Here is a 20,251-nt window from a genome sequence, read left to right as displayed (position 1 = left end):
ATTTCTTGCTGGCATGCTATGGCCCTTCAGACTCTGGACACTTTATGATCAAAAGATCTTGAAAATAAGACAATGATTAACACAAAAGAAGGTTTTAAGGCAACTTCAGGAAAATGTTCGGATCCCGGCATTTGAGAAAGCGTTTCCAATACCCTCCTGGCTTGCTCTAGCTCACTTTTCCCACCATCAAGGCAATGTTTTTGTTAGGGGATGGGAAACATTAAGATTTGAACTCAGGACTCACTGCTTGTTAGTAAGGCATTTGGTAGCTTGAGTCACTCCTCTAGCCCTTTCTTCTTTGAGGCAAGATTTCACTTTTGACCAGGCTGACCTAGACCATAATCCTCTTTACTCCTTGCTATAACCAGGAGGTAGGGTTTCATGAATTCTTTGGACCTGAAACCAAGATCCTCCAAATCTTAGCTTGTGTGGCTAGAAGAATCGGTATTATGCCGCTGATTTCAGCTATTACAGACATGGAGGGTTTCTCCTTTTCTTTCTTTCTTTTTTAGGTGATACTGAAGTCTGCCTTTATGCTTGCTGAATAGTACCATACCTCTTTTCCCCTAAACATCAGTACTGGGCCAAGGGGTCTATCGTAAGTGGCAGGCTATCCCATTTGTCTAAGCTTTACATTTCCGTAGGCTGAGTTATCAGAAATGCTTAGCTTGCCAGGTGCTAATGGCTCATGCTTGTAATCCTAGCTACATAGGGGGTGGAGATCTGAGGGCAATTCAAAGCCAGCCTGGAAAGAAAAGCTCAATTGGTTTATCTCCAATTAACCACCAGAAAACTGAAGTGGCACTGAGGCTCAAAGTGATATAGTGTTAGCCTTGAGCAGAAGAGCTCAGGGATAGTGCCCAAGTCCCAAGTTCAAGCCCCATGCCCACCACCACCAACAAAAATAAAAAGCTTAGCTTTACACAATTAGCCTTAAAATAGTTCAGTAACCAGAACCTACCCAGCTACTTCCTGATCTTGTTCATCAGGAAGTGACCTTCGTGCCATCTTCTGCTTCTTCATGGCAGCTGGCTTCTCACCATAGTACGGGTACACCATGAGGCCCCCCTGGGAGTCCCGCTTAATGCGAAGGTTGGTGTGGAGCAGGGTGCCCAGGGCCCGCAGGAAGCTGCGAGAGTCCTGGAGCAGCTGTTCTGGGGGAAGCAGCACCACTATGACAAGAGTACCCTCGGCCAGGTTCTCAGGCCGGTCAGCAGCACAGTCCAACCCATCCCAGCCACACTCTTCGCTGTTGCAGCCCTGGTCGCAGTGATTGTCTTTGAAGTGGTCTGCACAGTACTTGTCATACCTAGCAGAGGAGAAGACGCAGAAAAAGGAGGCTCAGACTGGACTGGGGCTCCAGTGGGTTTCCTGATTCAAACTACTGCAGCTTTCCTACCCATCTTCTGTGACCCATATTGGCATCAAAATGCTCTGTCCCTGACATCATGGAGTAGGCAGAGCTAGGTCGCTCATCACTGAGCGCTGCCTGGGAGATGTGCTGTGGCTCCTGCACAGGCTACAGTCTATGAGTCAGTTTTCATAAAACTGTGTTGCTGAGATCACAGTCACCGGGACCATGCTTCCTGTAGTTTTACCCTCTGTTCCCAGTAATATAGCAACAGGCCTTAGGAAGTAAAGGGAGCCAGAGGTGGCTCCAGACCCAGATTCAGCGAGAGGATGCTATACAAAGAAACATACCAATTGAGACCATCTTTAAATCTTTTCTTTTTATGACAGTACCAGGGCTCCAAGCCAGGCTATTATATTCTCTCTTGCCTTTATTTCCTTAAGAGTGGTACTTTACTACTTTGAGCCTCAGTACCTCTTCCTGTTTTCTAGTGGTTACTTGGAAATAAGAGTGTCACAGACTTTTCTGCTCCAGGTGGCTTTGAACAGCAACTCTCAGATCTCAGCCTCCTTGGTAGCTACGAATATAGGCGTGAGCCACCAGGACTCTGCTTGGCACGCTCTTTACCTTGTAGGCCTCAGGTCCCTCACCTTTGGAGGGCTATTAACAATAGCCATGCCCTACAGTCTTGTGGGAATTAACTAGAGCTAAATGACATGGAATGGCTGGTAGGAAAGTTACTAACAGACCATAAAGCACCCTGAAGTTGTAAGGGTGAAGACCAGAAGGGTTATTCAGAGGCATAATCTAGCTCATGCTTCAAGATAAACCTAATTGGAGAAAGCAGTATCGAGGAAAGACAGGTGAGGGGAGTATCTTTGTTGTTTGTTTTTTTTCCCAGTCCTGGGACTTGAACTGGTGGCCTGGGCACTGACCCTAAGCTTCTTTTTCAAGGCTGTGCTCTCCCACTTGAGACACAGGACCAATTATAGATTTTTCTGTTTATGTGGCACTGAGAAACTGAACCCAGGGCTTCATGCATGCTAGGCAGGCATTCTACCACTAAGCCACATTCCCAGCCCAAGGGAGTACCTTTCTATCCATCCTGCAGGCAGGTGGTATGAGCCGCTGCCCGAGAGTGGGCAGCACCACTTCCAAGAGTTATTTCCCCCAGGAGGTGAGGCGAGCAGCAGGTGAGAAGGCAGAAAGAGGCAGGGAGGGGGAGTGGTTACGCAGCGAGCATGGCTGGCACTCAGTCAGCCAGGGAGGGCACGGGGCAGCGTGTGATGGGACAAGGCTGGCACCATCTGAAAAGCAGAGGCAGCTCAGGCTGAAGCACTGGAGTGGTTAAGAGCAAGAACAAGAAGCCAAAGGCGTGTTAGTGACAGTCTCGCTCCGCTTCCGAAGAGCCTGGAGCCCTTACTTGCACGTCTTGCTGTTGCTCTGACATTCAAAGTTGTCAAACAGACACTCGGCGGTATTGCACAGTTCGTCACACTGGTCGTTGATGTAATCCCAGCAGGGAATGGGTGCAGTGCAGTTGGCCCAGGGGTTCTCCATGGTGAGGGAGCAGTCACCCCCGTCCCACTGGCAGGCATGGCTGTTGCAGGCCTCATCACAGACCCCATCCCGAGCTTTGTCGACGCAGTACTGACTCAGACAGGTGGTAGGAGGGGTGCTGGTAGGGATGGTGTACAGCTCACACTGGCTGCCCCAGAAGGGTGGAGAGCAGTGGCATGAGTAGTAAGGTGGGTGGCGCTGGGGGCGGCAGCTGCCCCCATGCTGGCAGGGGTTACTGGCACAGCCTGATTCACAGTCCTGAGGATTGGGGCAGAAGCAGCGGGGTCCAGAGGCAGTGTGGACACAGTGCTCTCCTCTCTTGCACTTCACCTGTCCACAACTGCTCTGGCATTTTGCCCCAGAGAATCCCTGTGGAAAGCAGGAAAAACATAAGCCTGGCCGGCACACAAGAGGACCTACACTCACTTTCCTTCTCACCCCTACTGCACAACTCTCAGAAGAGACTGGACATTTGGTTAAAATCCGCCCCTCTGCCCCGCCCACCCTCTGTGTAGCATCCTGGACCACCAAATTCTCAGAAATGACCTTTACGGGTCAGTCAAAGGTAAGAGCTGAAGGTTCCATGGGAGAGTATAGCATTTTTGGTTTTAGTGCTGGTCCTAGGACTTGAACTCAACCTGGGTGTTGTCCTTCAGCTTTATCACTCAAAGCTAGTGCTCTACTACTTCAGCCACACCTCCATTCCAGCTTTTTGCTGGAATCTCATATATTTTCCTGCCCAAGGTATCTATCTTTGAACTGCAATCTGGATCTCAGCTTTTGTAACTAGGATTTCAGTAGTCATTTGTGCCTGGCTGGAGTGTGGAGTTCTTAAACTAGAAATGAAGCCCACACATTGGACAAAAGTTAGAAAGCCTTATATTTTATAGGCATCCCTCTAACCACCACTAGATCACCATCTCGGTGGCTTTCAGCAGGAGGGGAAAGTATCCTATGAAGAGTTTAGGATCCCTAAATTCGAAGTTTTTCATATTCAACTTCTTCCTTATGCTTGTTGCTTGGTGTTAACCAAGGTTACTGGACAGAATTTCTCTTGGTATCTCTCTACACATAATGATTATCTGCCTTTGGGAGCTGTCAGCTTTTGGCAAGGAATACATGAAAAATTATATTTCTTAGCTGAAGGAGGAACTTAATCTCAACTGGTTCCTGCTGAAGAATGTATGTGTTTTGTCTACCCAGGCAGGGAGAATGAGCTCCAGTGTGGGTCCAAAGCCACAGCCAGTGGCCTTATTTCAGGGGACACTCCAGTATTTGTGGGTTTTACCTGGTGTTCTGTAAACTAGTAATCATAAACACAGAAGCTGGCAGCTTCTAGCCAGGTCTAAAAAGTTCACAGGAGAAAAACCAAGGCATTTTCCTCAAAAGGAGCAAACATTGAGAAATCACCCATCTGGAAACTTAAAATGCCCCAGTGTGAACTCAGCTTCGTGACAGATCATATGAAGACCATGTGTCCCATAAATTGGCAGCAGGCTACTTACAGGGGGACAAAGACAAATGAAGCCATCAGGCATGTTTCTGGCCACAGCACATGTCCCTCCATTGAGGCAAGGCATCTGGGGACACACATCCATGAAGGTTTCACAGTGGCGGCCTTCAGGCAGAAAACAAACAGTTGTTTTAAAGGGCAACTTCATGTTACTGAATCCAATTCAACTGGAAAGGAAACTAGACACAGATGAAGAAGGGCCATGAAAGAACTGGGGCCTAAGCTTCAGGAATGTGAGAAGGCAAAGATGAACTCAATGGACTTCAATGACATGATGGCTCATATCTGGCTTGAACCATTCTTGGGGGAAGAAAAGAGAAGACACAAAAATGACTCTAAAAAATTTTTTTTAAATGGGGGGCAAGGGCCAGGAGTTTGGCCTAGTGGTAGAGTGCTTGCCTAGTATACACGAAGACCCGAGTTTAATTCCTTGGTACCACATACATAGAAAAAAGCCAGAAGTGGTGCTGAGACTCAAGTAGTAGAGCTCTAGCCTTGAGAAAGTCCAAGGACAGTGCTCAGGCCCTGAGCTCAAGCCCAGGACTGGAAAAAAAAAAGGGGGGGGGGGCCAGGAATGTGGCCTAGTGGTAGAGTGCTTGTCTAGCATGCACAAAGCTCTGGGTTTGAGTCCGTGGTACCACGTACACAGAGAAAGCCAGAAGTGGTGCTGTAGCTCAGGTGGTAGAGCATTAGCCTTGAGAAGGCCCAAGGACAGTGCCCAGGCCGTGAGTACTAGCCCCAGGACTGGCAAAAAAAAAAAAAAAAAATTGGGAATGTTCCAGATGCCAGTAGCTCACTATGCTGAAAGCATACTGAATCTTTCTCAGTATTACTGTATCTAGGCATCTTCCACATTGAACAGTTGCTAAAGTATTTTCTCATATATACATATTTATCATATGCGCATATATATATATCACAAGTACATATATATCTACATGTATGATATTAACACAAAATAAAATAGAATATCTCAGGAAAAGTAAAAGGTAGAAACTGATCATAACATCCATAGATCACAGACTTACAAAAGAAATGGGCACTTAAACCCCACTGGTCTAGTCTTCCACATATAGCAAAATACTTGCTATATACGAAGTCTGGTCAAAAGTCATTCAGGGCTTGCTCACTCCAAAAGCCTTTCCAGGGCAGAGTGAGGTGGGGGGAGAGGGGACTGGAGAGGCTCTTACCGGTGAAGGCACTTCGGCAGACACATTGGTAGTCATTGGTAAGCTGTATGCAGTCCAGGCTGCCCTCAGAGTGGCAGGGGCTGGAGAGGCACTCGTTGATGTCCCCCTCACACCGCTCCCCGGCAAAGCCAGGCAGACAGAGACAACTGTAGCCCCCAATCCTGTCCACACACTGACCCCCATTAAGGCAATGGGGTCCCCCAGCACAGTCATCAATGTTCTCTTCACAAAGTAGGCCTGGGGGAAAAAGGAGATATGGAATTATATGTCTTTTGAATACTGCTTTCCAGCAAAATGTTTTCTGATGACATATACAAATACAAACATATATGCATGTATATATATGTGTGTGTGTATATATATATATATATATATATATATATATATATATATATAGTGAATATATAAAATGACTTGTGACTTAATAGAACAGGACAACAAAAAGACTCAAAGAAAAACTCAAACACAGGGGCCGGGAGTTTGGCCTAGTGGTTAAAGTGCTTGCCTAGCATGCATGGAGACCTGGGTTCGATTCCTTGGTACCACATACATAGAAAAGTCAGAAGTGGTGCTGAGGCTCAAGTGGTAGAGCTCTAGCCTTGAGAAAGTCCAAGGACAGTGCTCAGGCCCTGAGCTCAAGCCCAGGACTGGCAAAAAAAAACAAAAAACAAAAAACAAAAAACAAAAAAACCCTCAAACACACATGAGAATCTAGACTTTGGTAAAAATACTATCTCAAACTATTGTGAAAAGGCCAAACATTCAATACTTTGTGTTACAATGAATCTAGAGTCATAAGGAAAAAGTGCTCAATATTCCAAATATTTGAAGAAAACAGAGGAGAAATCCTTCATAAACCTTAGTGTGTGTGGCAGATATTGCTGACTGTGACTCAAATGCCAGAGCACTGATTAAAAAAAAAAGACTGATAAGTCAATGTGATTAAAAAAGGAAAAGAAAGCCAGATGCTGATGGCTCACACTTGTAATCCTAGCTACTCAGGAGGCTGAGATCTGAGGATTGTTTGAAGGAAAGTCTGTGAGACTCTTAGCTCAATTAAGCACTAAAAAGGCCAGAAGTGGAGCTGTGTCTCAAGTCATGAGGTCAAGGTCCAGGATCAGCACCAAAAACACAAAACCAAAAGAAAAGAAAAAGAAAACACTCCAGTATATTGAGAAAACACTTGCTTATGACATCATAAAGAGCCAATTTCTATAAAATATTAAAACATAATCTAATGGGGAGAAAAGCACAAGTAACAGCTAAATCGTATAGGGAAAAGAAAAAGATTTTTTTTCTTTTTCTGTTGGTTATGGGGCTTGAACTCTGGACCTGGGAGCTGTCTCTGAGCTCTACAGCTCAAAGCTATTGCTCTACCACTGTGTCATAGTGCTACTTTCAGTTTTCTGTTGGTTAACTGGAGATAAGAGTGTCACAGACTTTCGTGCCCTGGGCTGGCTTTGAATCATGATCCTCAGATCTCAGCCTCCTGAGTAGCTAGGATTACAGGTGTGAGCCACCAGCGCTCGGCAAATCAAAGAATTTTTAAATGAACATATGTACAAGCACACCGAGAAAAAAAACAGTGTTCTGCAAACATGGCAGTGACATCTACAATTACTTCTCTTATATCTGCAAATGTATTCTAGAAATATACTCAGATGCATACAAGGTAGACCAAATATCTACAGCACTGGTTAAGTAAAACATGGACTGTTCACATGTAGGAACTCTGCATCAATGAAACAAAGATTGAGGAAGTTCTTTATTTTGATATGGAAATGTCTCTAAGTAATAACATCAAGGGTAAAAGAATGTGCTTAAAAGTACCTAGCCTGCCAACAGAATGGAATCATCGGAATGAAAAGATACAGCAAGTGAATATCAACTCATCTTCAGCTTGAAGCAAAGCAGCAGACATGGCAGCAGCCCCCCTAGCACTGAGCTGCAGGTGTACCCAAGATCCAAAGCTCAGGAGAATAATGATAAATAATACACACCAATGGCCAGAACAGTTAGGCAAGTCAGAACAAACAAACACCGCTCCACCCACCTGAACAAAGCCACAGAGAATTACAATGCTGTGTCTTTATTAGGTAGGTGGAGATATGGATTAACTCAGAGATCTACAAAGCCTACAATGGAGCCAGTTTGATCATCATTCACTTTTCAAAGTCACCCCCACATTAAGGAGGATTTACACTTGAGGGAATATGGGGCGGGGGGGGGGGTGAGTAGGGCTGGTTTCCTACCTCGAGCACCTGGTGGGCAGGAGCACTTGAAATGGTTCACAAGGTCAACACAGGTGCCTCCATTCTGGCATGGCTGGTTCTGGCACTCATCGACTTCATACTCACAGTTCACACCCTGATAGCCTGGAATACACTGTCAGGAGGAAGCAAAAAAGGACAAGAAATATTGGACCTTTACTGGAACAAACTACCAAATCTAAAATGAGGCCACTCAGCCCCGGTATATTTCTCCAGAATCATCACTTTCTTTGCCCAAGCCCACTGGCATTTACCTAGTCCTCTTCCAGCTTTTAGAAATGGGGGGAGAAGACAAGAATCTGCGAGCTTCTGCAAACCTCCTCAGCACAGGTTCCTTCATGCTTAAAATATGCATCCCTTCCTATGTGCTAAGGGCCCTATGATTTGAGCAGTATGTGTGGACAGCAGGAAGGACATTGATGTGCTGATCTCTAGGTTTGGAAAACTTCAGGCATGTACAGAGAACTGACAGACGGGAGCAGGGACTCTGGCTTCACATCCCAATCCTCAGATCTCAGCCACCAGAGTAGCTAAGATGGATGATGGGTGTGAGCCACCAGTATCTGGCTTGATGCAACAATTTAGTTGGTTGAAAAAACTGTTAGAATTATTGATTGTTCAGTGACTGTACAGAAAAAGGACACAGGGCATGGCCTCAGAGTGGTTTTACCTATTGCTGTTGCTATTCAGGAAAGTTCCAGGGAACTTCTGGGCTATGTGTGTGCATCGATGCACATGTGTGGGAAATGCATCTGTTAGTGGCTGTTGGAAATTTGGGGAGCAAGCCTGGTGGAGGAGAAATGGCTCCAGACTGGGCATGCTATTGTATTGCACAGAGAGGCTGACACAATGATCAACATTATATGGGTGCCACAGAAAAACCTATACGCTGGACACACAAGACAGAGGCAGCTAAATTCAACTCAGTGGTGTCTGTAACAGCTGCACCATCTCCAGCGGCCTGCTGACCCCTGCTGGCTTAGTCTCCTCACCTCACATCGGTATCCCCCAATGAAGTCAGTGCAGGTGGCGCCGTGCCGGCAGGGATTGGATACACACTCGTCCAGCTGCTCCTCACAGTAGCTCCCTGTGTAGCCCGGTGGGCACTGGCAGTGGTGTGTGTTGCCAGCACTGATGCAGATGCCCGAGTTCTGGCACAGGTGATCAACAGGTACTTCTAAAAGGTAGTGGAGGGAAGGTATCACAGACGTGACACACATGATGCACATCAGGTTCAGAAGAACTAATAAGCAAACTAAGATAGTCAACACCTGCTTGTGCGTGTGTGTGCCAATACTGAGGCTTGAATTTAGGGCCTCACACTCTCACTTGGCATTTTTTGCTCAAGATTGGCATTCTACCACTTGAATCACACTTCCACTTCCAGATTTTGGCTATTTAAATGGAGGAAAGAGTCTCATAGACTTTTCTGGCAAGGCTGTCCTTGAACTTCAGTCCTCAGATCTCTTGAATAGCTAGTATTACAGGTATAAGCCACCATTGCCTGGCTATGCATTAGCTTATATTTTACACTGAATTTCAAATTTTATTCTTGTCTAGTTCTTTAATCAAAATTAAATATGTCCTGAAAATGGCATATGCCTCCCCTTCATTCCAAACACCTTTCCTTCTCAAACCTTTAAGCCTGTTTCTCTATCCATTCTCCAGAGCTTTGCCCATTTACCCTCTTATCCCATAATAATAACTAATATCCATCATAAAATGCCACTGGCCATACATCAGGGATGAGCCTAAGGCTAGAGGTAGAACTCACTTTTGTGCAGGGCAGCCACCTCACAGGTTACGTTGGGCACATCGCAGTATGCACCAGTCCACCCAGACGGACACAGACAACGGGACTCTGCCTTCTCCTGAACACAAGTGCCTTGGTTCTTACATGGAGAACGACTGCAAAGACTCACCAGGGTCTGGAACACAGACAAGGGTGTATACATACACACTAGAACTCAAATACAGAAAACAAAGTGAGTGACACTAGCATTCGCCTCCCTATTGGGATCATAGGTGCAGTACTGTCTCAGACTGGCCTTAAACCATAACCCTTTTAATCTCCACCTCCTGAGCAGTTGGGATTACAGGCATGAGCCACTGTACTAGATAAATGTATTTTAATTTAAAATACATTTTGATTCTTCTCTATTATGGTTTAGCTCTCCAACACACTCACATGTTAAGGGTCTGGTCCTCAGATGGTGGCATTTTTCAGAAGATTCTGAAACTTTAGGGAGTAGGCTTAGCTGAAGGAAGTGGGCTTTACTGGTGAGCAGCCTCTCTTCCACACATGCCCACTGTGATGGGCAACATTACCATGAAACCAGCCTACCATGACCAAAAGCTCTGAAGCCATGAGCCAAATAAATCCTCCTTTCTTTCAAGCTGCTCACCTCAGAGTAACAGGAAGTTGGTAAACATCTCTCCCTTTTGGTGTTTTCTAATGTGGAAGGGATCTATGTGCTTATGTACCAAGCATATTTTTCTGTCAACCTCTTAAAACCATCTTATGTTTGTATGTCCACACCATACTGCTGCTGGGATCACCAGTTTGGAATCTACTAGCTGTTAAGAAAGTGACTCAGGTTTATCTCAGGTACAGCCTGAGAGTGACCAAATTCTCTAGGGGAAAGATTCACTCTGCCTGGAAGGAGAATTAGTGTAATATTAAGCTTCTCTGGGGAACTGAGTGAATGGGTAAGACGAGAATTACCTGGCAGTTTTTCCCAGTGTAGCCCAAGGGGCAGGTACAGCGGTAGGTACCCAGGCCATCCACACAGGTCCCCTCATTCAGGCACGGATGAGAGTTGCACTCGTTGATCTCATGGAGGCAGAAGGGACCCGTGAAACCCACAGGGCACAAGCAGGAGAAGGAGTTGATCCCATCTATACATGTGCCCCCATTGAAACAAGAGCTGACAAGGAAAACAGACAAGCACTATCACTGTGTGATCTGGGTCTCTGACCTACAACTGCACAGTATGCTCTCAGAATTCTAAGACATTACAGAAACAAGTATCTCTGAGCCTCCAAACCCTCCTCCCTACCCATCCCCACCTCCAAGTAGACTGGTATTAGAAGCTCTGAATGCATGCTAACTTCCTTTCCATAACCAAAGGCTTAGGAGTATTTAAAAGGCAGAACTTGCCGAGTACCAGTGGCTGCTGCCTGTAATCTTACTTACTCAAAAGCCTGCAAGCTGAGGATTGCTGTTCAAAGCCAGTTTGGGCAGGAAAGTCTGTGAGACTCCAATTAACCACCAAAAAAAAAGAAGCTGGTAATAGAGCTATGGCTCAAATGGTAGAGCACTGGCTTTGAGCAAAAAAAAAGCTCAGGGACAGTAGTATTCCAGCCATGAATTTAAGCCCTAGGACTGACTCTAAAAGAAAAAAGTGGGGGGAAAAAGGTGAATATATCCCATTTTTCTAGGGGATGTTTTCCAGGCTTAATAAAGCCCTCTGCTTTTCTTTTCTTTTCTTTTTTTTTTTGCCAGTCCTGGGCTTGAGCTCAGGGCCTGAGCAATGTCCTTGGACTTTCTCAAGGCTAGAGCTCTACCACTTGAGCCTCAGTACCACTTCTGGCTTTTTTCTATGTATGTGGTACCAAGGAATTGAACCTGGGTCTTCATGCATGCTAGGCAAGCATTTTAACCACTAGGCCAAACTCCTGGCCCAAGCCCTCTGCTTTTCTACATACCATATTTCAAAGTCAACTGACTTCAGATAACATGTGTTAAACAGTTCATCACTGTAGATTTATGAAATAGATATGGAGTTTTACAAAAACTTGAGCCAGGTACTGGTGGCTCATATTTGTAGTCCTACTTAGGAGGTTGAGATCTGAGGATCATGATTTAAAGTTAGCTGGGACAGGAAAGACCAAAAATCCAGAAATGGAACTGTGGCTTAAATGGTAGAGTGCTAGTCTTGAGAAAAAATATAAGAGACAGCATGTAGGCCCTGAGTTCAGTCATCAATAATGACACACAAAATAACAACAATGGGGAAAATAAACAAAAAACCATTGAAACTGCTCAGAAACTATTCAAAGAATGCTAACAAATCCGCAAAGAAATAGGATTTTTTTTTTAATGAGAAGGGGTATCAATGTGTGAAAAGTAATACACCTTCTATCTGGAGAATATAACTGTAACCCCTCTATATATTAAATTTTAAAAAAAGAAATAGGATATTTTAAGGTTAATCCTCAACTAAAATGAACAAGACTATAAGGAGAGAACAGAGTTGTGGCTCTTTCTGTTACATAAACAAGACATAAATGATGGCTCATCCCATGAAGCTTTGCAGTCTCTAACCTGTAGCCTTCTAATTATGACTATGAGAAGCTGAACAATGAGAGAGAATTGTGAGAGGGGATTCCAATGGAGAGCTCATCTCTGCTCCACAGACTAAACATTCACTGTAACTTCCTCCCCTCTCCTCCCTGCCCCTGAGATGCAGGTGTCTGAGGTGCAGTGGCTCCTCACCTTTCTGTGCACTCATCAATGTTGTTTTCACAGTGCACACCATCAAATCCTGCCTGGCACTTGCAGGTGTAACTGTTGACATAGTCAGAGCAGGTTCCGCCGTTCTTACAGGGTTCGCTCAGACACTCATTCATGTCTGCCTGGCACTTTTCCCCCGTGAAACCAGGAAGGCAGAGGCAGGAAAAGGTGTTCACTCCATCCACACAGGAGCCTCCATTCTGGCAAGGGTCTAAGCCAAGAGACAAGAGTAGAGCTCAAAAAAGAAGTGCTGATTTTAATCTTAAACTCATGCAAATGAGTGACCAGTGGGGCACTGGTGGTTCATGCCTGTAATCCTAGCTGCTCGAGAGGCTGAGACCTGATATCTGAAGGTAGCCAGGACAGAAAAGTCTGAGACACTTAGTCTCCAAGTTACAGTAACAACAACAACAACAACAACAACAACAACAACAACAACAACAAAGCCCAAAGTGAAGGTATGGCTCATGTGGTAGAGTGCCAATGTTGAGAGAAAAAGTACTGAGGACCTGAGTTTAGCACAAAAGACAAAAACCAAAGCAAAGCACAATAAGGCAAGGATATTATATTTGAGAGTTTAGTGACACATACCATATATATTAACAACAGAATAAAGAAAAGGAGAGTTGTAAAACACATATTCTGTTCATTATCCTAGGTGATGGCTTTGGCTGTCGCATCATACTTCATGAATTACACACTTAAGACATTTGCAGTTCTTTTCAAAACCATGTGAAAGACAGGCTACAGAGCACTGCCCTCTCTTAGTCATGTTCAAAATGCCACCAAGTAATGCTTCATGGATTCCACTGCCTTGACTCCTAAAGAAAGTAGCTTTAAAAGGAAGATTTAAAATCACTAGCAGGCAGCAGGTGCCAGTGGCTCAAGCCTGTAAACCTAGCTACTTGGAAGGCTCAGATCTGAGGATTGTGGTTTGAAGCCAATCTGGACACTAAACTCCATGTGACTCTTATCTCCACAATTAACCACCAAAAAGCCAGAAGTGAAGCTGTGGTTCAAATGATAGAAATATAGCTGTGAGCAAAATTGCTCAAGGACAGTGCCTAGGCCTCACGACTGGCACTGGGAAAAAACAACAACCAACCAACAAACAAATAAACAGAACCAAACAAACAAACAAAACCCATTACTGTACTGAGAGCCAGTGACTTATGTTTGTAATGTAGCTACTCAGAAGGCTAAGATCTGAGGATGGAGATTTGAAGGCAGCACAAGCAGAAAAATCCTTATCTTCTGAATTCAGGGCCTGGAATCAGCACACACATACACAATAATATGAGTGTTAGAGGGCTGGGAATGCCTAGCACACATGATACCTTGGGTTCGTTTCCTCCATATCACATACACAAAAAAGGCCCAAAGTGGTGCTATGACTCAAGTGGTAAAGTGCTAACCTTAAGCAAAAGAAGCTCAGGGACAGTACCCAGGCCCTGAGTTCAAGCCCCGAGACTGGCAAAAAAATAATAATAATAATAATCACTGGTGTAGAAACACTCCATATAGCCAGGTGCCACTGGCTCACACCTGTAATCCTAGCTACTCAGGAGGCTGAGATCTGGGGATAGCAGTTCAAAGCCAGCCCCGGCATGAAAGTCTGTAAGACTTTTTTTTTTTTGGCCAGTCCTGGGCTTGAGCTCAGGGCCTGAGCACTGTTCTTGGACTTTCTCAAGGCTAGAGCTCTACCACTTGAGCCTCAGCACCACTTCCGGCTTTTTTCTATGTATGTGGTACCAAGGAATCGAACCTGGGTCTTCGTGCATGCTAGGCAAGCACTCTACCACTAGGCCAAACTCCTGGCCTCTGTGAGACTCTTATCTCCAACTAACCACCAGAAAACTGGAAGTGGTGCTGTTGTTGCTCAAGTGGTAGAGTGCTAGCCTTGAGCTGAAGAGCTCAGGGACAGTGCCCAGGCCCCATGACCAAAGAAAAGAAAAAAGAAAAGAAACACTCCATATGAGTCTCCACCAATGTCAGTGTGAGCAGCAGTGTGTTCAGTCCTCTCTAGCTATGAGCTAGCCTCTCCTCAGGGGCCTGGAGGCTGGCAGGCATACTTACTGGCAAGGCAGTCATCGATGTCCTCCTCACAGTCCATCCCACTGAAGCCTGGTGGACACTCACACATATAGCTTCCCTGGGTGTTGTGGCAGAGGCCTTGATTCATGCAGGGCTTGGACACACACTCATCAATGTCAATGGTACACCGCTGACCTAGGAAGAAGAAAGCTCGTTCTCACAGATGCCCAGGTGTGCTTGAGCTGAGCTGAGGTGGGTAGATACATCCTAAGATACATGGCTGGTCTCCTGTTTGATTAAGTCCAAAGGAAGGCATCTACATGTCCTTGGGAGTTGTTGCAAGGGGCTAAATAGCAAGCATATCATGGCTTCAGAATGGAAGTGGAGTCTTCAGGCCACTAGAGGGCGTCAGAGACACATTCAATGGAAGGCCTTCTGAGCCTTTCTAGTCAACAGCTTCCAGGTAGAGTTCTTACAGGCAGGGAAAGCCTTGGAAACTCCAGTCCTTCCACATGCAGCAGTGCATAATGTGTGTGCTTATCCTTCTCCCCATGTTCTTACCTCGCCAGCCTGGAGCACACAAGCAGGTATAACTCTCAAAATTTGGTGCCTCTTTACAAATGGCAGCATTCTCGCAAGGGTTTGGGGAGCATGGAGCCAACACAGTCTGACAATTCTTGCCTGAAAAGCAAATGACATCGTTTGTGATAGAGAACCAGTCAAGGAAAGGAAAATGTCCCCAGAGTGTAAGCCCAGGAAATACTCTGAATTCAAGTAGAGTAGGGAGTCACGGAGGGGGGTTTTGATCTTGGTCTGACATTGCTAACTTTTATTTATCTTCTTTGGGCTTTCCTCATGAGCAAAAAGTAGCTAGTGGTGCACACTAGAACTCTTAGTGATAGGAAGGCTCAGGGAGGAGGATCAGAAATTTGAGGCCCAGTTTATAGCAAGAGTTTAAGGAAAGCAGGCAAGGGAGGAAGGAAAGAGGAGAGACACAGGAAATAAACATTAGGATCATGTACTCAGACATGATTTTTGAGGATTAAATGAGAAAATGCACACCGAGTCCTATGCTAATAACCATAGGGCCCTGTGTACAGGAGAAGCCCTCAGCTACTGCTGGGCTGTTTCCACTTTCACTGTGATGATCACAACTGGTTGAGGGATTTGGAGATTTGCATCGGTCTGACAAGAATGCCAGTGTATCTCCACAGGGTGCAGAAGCTCAGCCCCATAGATAGCCCTTCCCCCCAAAAACAGTAACTTCCTGCATCTCAGAGAAACGCTATGGCGAGGCAGTCCCAGGGACGGGAAGCTCCAGGCACTGTCTCCTCACAGCAGTGTCTTTAGAGAGGCTAATACTGGCCTATCAGTACAGCAAGCACATTCCAGAAGAATGTTTGTATTAAAATGATAATCCGGTTGTTTTAAAAGGCAAGTCACTAACACAGCTTCAAATTTCATACTAAAATTTTGCATTCAGAAAGAAAAAATAGCACAAAATTTCACCATCCCTCACGGGCTGATGAGGGGAAGTGCTGTGTGGTTCCCTTTTGCTGGGCACTGGGACAAAGCTCAGAGAATGGTAGGGTGCACAGCACTTACCCAGCAAGTGTAAAGTCCTAGCATTAATCCCCACACCTCTGCATAAATGGTAAATGGTCGTTTTATTATTGAAATTAGAAACGCTTAGGCCATCCAAATGACAGCTAAGCCATTACCTATTCATGAGCTTCCAGCCAAACAGATACTAGAAATTTAAAAAAAAAATTTTTGCTGTGGCCTGGAACGTAGCCTAGTGGTAGAGTGCTTGCCTAGCATGCATGAAGCCTGGTTCCATTCCTCAGTACCACATACTCAGAAAGAGCCAAAAGCGGAGCTGTGGCTCGAGTGGTAGAGTGCTAGCCTTGAGCAACAAGTGTCCAGGCTCTGAGTTCAAGTTCCATAACTGGCAACAAAACACAACAACAACCAAAAAACCCAAACATTTGCTTGGGTGCTATAGCTCACACCTGTAACCTTAACTATTTTGGAGCCTGAGACTTGGATTCCTGACCACCCTGGTCAGAAAATCTGTGGACTCCTATCTCCAATGAACCAGCAAAAAAAAAAAGTCCAAAGTGGAGCTGTGGCTCAAAGAGTAGAGTACTAGTCTTGAGCAAAGAAGCTAAGGGACAGCATCCAGGACCTGAGTTCAAGCCCTAGTAGTGACTCCCTCCCTCTTGAGCAAAAACCTAAGGGACAGCACCCAGGACCGGAGTTCAAGCCCTAGTACTGGCTCACACTTTATTTCTCTCCTTTTCTCTCTCTCTCTCTCTCTCCCCCCCTCCTTGCCACACACACATACACACACACACACACACACACACACACACACACACACACACACACACACACACCAAGTAAACCTAGAGCGGAGGGCAGCTCAGTGGTAGACCAGTTACCCAGCTTGCTAGGTTCCATACCCAACACTGAAAACTAAACAAATGGATTGCTGAAGTGTAGAGGAAGTGTGTGTGTCTCCTGCTACGAAGCTTCTGAAACCCAGGCAGTGAGGCTAGGAAGGACAAGAGGGAAGGCTGCCCCCTCCCCCACAGCCACACCAGAGCAGCCTTGCCCTACACATCACCCCATATACTGGCTTCACTGACACGCAAATGTTTAGTACCCTCAGGGTCCATCAACACCCACCTGTGTAGGGCAGCACACAGTGGCATGTGTAGCCGCTGATGTCATCAAAGCAGGTTCCTTGGTTGAGACAGGGATTGGAGGCACACTCATCAATATTTACCTGGCAGTTGTAGCCTAGAGGCAGAAAGAGGGGAAACAGACATAGTGAAACTTTCTGGAATCCTTTCATGACTTCAATTGCTGACACTCCTCTATCTTTCTCTCCCATGTATGTCTATGTGTATTATGTATTAATGCATGTATATATGTGCATGCATATGTATATACACTAGCACTGGGAGCTCAGACTCAGGGCCTCACATTATCATGTTATCCTTTGGCTTCTTCACTCAAGGTTGGTGCTCTATCACTTGATCTACACATCTACTGTCTACTTTTTGGTGGTTAATTGGAGATAAAAGAATCTCTCAGATTTATCTGCCCAGGCTGGCTTTGAACCACAATTCTGAGATCTCAGTAAACTAGGATTAGAAGTGTGAGCCACCAGCACTCAGCCCCATTTCTCTTGGTGGTAAAATTACATGGCTTAGAAGAGTGGTCATGTCTTCAGGATGCTGGAACACCTTATTCCTTTTGGTCTCAAGATCCTGATGTATAGTCAGTCAGTAAATGGTTCATTAGACAAAAAGATGAAAGGAAGAACAGCTTGTTCTAATTGCCTACAAGCCTACTCAGCCGATTGCAAATAAGGGACCAAGAAGATCAGAGGTTGGAAAGCTTGTTGCTAGACCTACGTATAAGTCTTTGTGATATGAAGTTTTCAGTCAGAAGAAGAGACAATATTTTTAATATAAGATCAAAGTTTCTGATCTTTGCCCCTCTTTCATTTTCACCTTCTCATTGTACTGTTTCTGATATCATAAAGTTGTTTCCTTGTGACTCAAGGCATCTCATTTACTCCCACTAAAAAAAGAAAGGGGAGTAATAAAGGACTAGTGTGAATAATATAGTAGTATTCAGATATTACACATCTCTGCATCTTAGATGAAGCCAGACACAAAGTCTGATGAGGTACCGCAAAGCAGAGAAACTCTAGTATTATAAAGAGGAACTGCTGGGCAGTGGTGGCTCACAACTGTAGTCCTATCTACTCAGGAGGCTGAGGTCTATAGATTGAGGTTAGAAGCCTGGGCAGAAAATTCCCAGAACATCAGGTCCAATTCATCAGGAAAAAGCCAGATCTGTCAGAAAAAGATAGATGCGGAAGTGTTGAGGGCCGCCATATCCATTCTTTATTCTTTTACCTGATAGAAGGCCATGGGGGAAAAGTCTGCATGTAAGAATATCTCATGTATCAAAATGTTTGCCGGGAAAGTTCTGTTGCATGGAAAAAACACAACTGATGACTGATCACTGGTACCTCCATCAGAATTACAGCAAATATGGTACTTACATTCTACTTCTGTGCTATCGAAATTAGCATAAAAATCACATCTAGGCCAAGAAGTTCACAATGAGACATCCACAGAAAGCTCTATAAGCAGAGTTTTAACTGTGTATCTTAATATTATTCCCTTAACAACCCACTTCTTTGGTAGGCTGAAGGGAGAAATTTATTTATGTTTTTATTCCCCAAGTAGTAAGACTACTTGCTCAGTGTGTTTGCTAAATGCATGAATGAATAACAAATAGAAATAAAAAGGAGAAGTGAGCAGGACAGTATATAACAACAAGACAGCAACAGACATAAGATGCACTTCTGAGTTCACCTTTGAAGCCCTTTTTGCAGGTACACCTGTATCCATTCACCAGATTATCACATGTCCCTCCATTCTGGCATGGGTTAGAAAGACATTCGTTTCTGTCTACTTCACAGTTGGTGCCAACCCACCCTGGATCACAGAGGCACTTGTACCTGAAAAAAGATAAAGAGCTTTTACCACAAGAGGAATAATATTCAGTTGAGTTAGAGAGTCAGTGTACAGGAACTGGTGAAGAAACAAGGGAACAGAGAAGTCTATCAGTGAGATAATGTCACTTTTATTCTTTTAAGGACTACCGTGGATTCACCATGCACTTGATGGGCATCACAGAAGTCCATTTAGGGTGTTCAGTAAAGAGACTACAGGGTGCTTTCCTGGGTCACTGAGAAGCCAGTGAAACTAATTATAATACAATTTACAGGTAAACTATGGTTTAATCAAATATACTGAGCCAATCCAAAGGACATAACTGACATGGATAAATCTATACAGTTTATTTTCTTATATACTTAAAAAAAAAAAACATAGGAAGTGGACCTATGGCTCAAAGTGAAAGAACACTAGACTTGAACGAAAAAGCTCAGGGACAGGGGTGGGGAGTCTAGTTGTAGAGTGCTCACCTAGCATGCACGAAACCCTGGGTTCAATTCCTTGGTACCACACGTACAGAAAAAGTCGGAAGTTGCATTGTGGCTCAGGTGGCAGAGCGCTAGCCTTGAGCAAAAAGTGATCAAGGACAGTAACCTAGGCCTTGAGTTCAAGCCCCAGGACTGGCAAAAAATAAAAGATAAGGGATAGCACCTAAGCCTTGAGTTCAAATCTCATGACCACCTCTCCTTCCGATAAACTAACATAAGAAACTTTACAGTCCCTGGTTTCTGGTGCAAAATAGGCAACAGGAAATAGATCAGAGAGACACTCTCTGATTCACTGAAGAATTCCAAGGATCAGATGCTAGCCACAAAAAAAATCAGACAGTTTCAGATTTTCAAGCACTCTGAATTTTTTGAATAGGCATGTTCAACTTACATTCAAATAAAGTGGATTTGAGTGATTTAGTTAGACATTTATCTTTCATGAGTTTCCTAGAGAAAATTCACAGAAAGAATAGTATGTGACATAGTAAAAATAAGTGACAAGAAATGGCTTTTACCAAATTTCCCCTGCTTGGCCTCATTCTAGAAGGCCATCTCAGTCATACTGTATTTTCCTTAAATGCTACTTCAGAAAGCACCCAGGACATTGAGCAAGAAAAGAAACACGAAGGTATATAGTCTCCAAGATGGATGACATCAGCGCTTAGCATGTGGTATCACTAGCTACTGGCCACCTTTGAGATCTGTCAGAAAAAGATAGATGGGGAAGCGTTGACAGCTGCACATCCATTCTTCTTTCTTTTACCTGACAGAAGTTTGGCAACAGG

General features: G+C 44.7%; 1 protein-coding gene across 1 annotated transcript in view; it reads right to left on the bottom strand.

Annotated features, from left to right (window-relative positions):
• Positions 1–20,251, bottom strand: part of LOC150061301 (neurogenic locus notch homolog protein 2) — a 144,912-nt gene that overhangs the window by 8,222 nt on the left and 116,439 nt on the right. The window contains exons 14-26 of the mRNA XM_090334175.1: positions 18,835–18,980; positions 17,126–17,239; positions 14,996–15,115; positions 14,477–14,629; positions 12,383–12,611; positions 10,610–10,811; positions 9,659–9,812; positions 8,877–9,061; positions 7,867–7,999; positions 5,615–5,851; positions 4,417–4,529; positions 2,775–3,280; positions 962–1,309 (exon numbers count right to left, since the gene is read on the bottom strand). Coding sequence (XP_090190301.1) covers positions 962–1,309; positions 2,775–3,280; positions 4,417–4,529; positions 5,615–5,851; positions 7,867–7,999; positions 8,877–9,061; positions 9,659–9,812; positions 10,610–10,811; positions 12,383–12,611; positions 14,477–14,629; positions 14,996–15,115; positions 17,126–17,239; positions 18,835–18,980 — 2,640 coding nt within the window. The remainder of the gene's footprint in view (positions 1–961; positions 1,310–2,774; positions 3,281–4,416; positions 4,530–5,614; positions 5,852–7,866; positions 8,000–8,876; positions 9,062–9,658; positions 9,813–10,609; positions 10,812–12,382; positions 12,612–14,476; positions 14,630–14,995; positions 15,116–17,125; positions 17,240–18,834; positions 18,981–20,251) is intronic.

This window comes from Megascapheus bottae, chromosome 6 (genome assembly GCF_031878675.1).
Source record: "Megascapheus bottae isolate mThoBot1 chromosome 6, mThoBot2.hap1, whole genome shotgun sequence".
Taxonomy (NCBI): Eukaryota; Metazoa; Chordata; class Mammalia; order Rodentia; family Geomyidae; genus Megascapheus; species Megascapheus bottae.
Note: the sequence above shows the minus strand (reverse complement) of the source record. Positions and strands in the feature narration are given on the sequence as shown.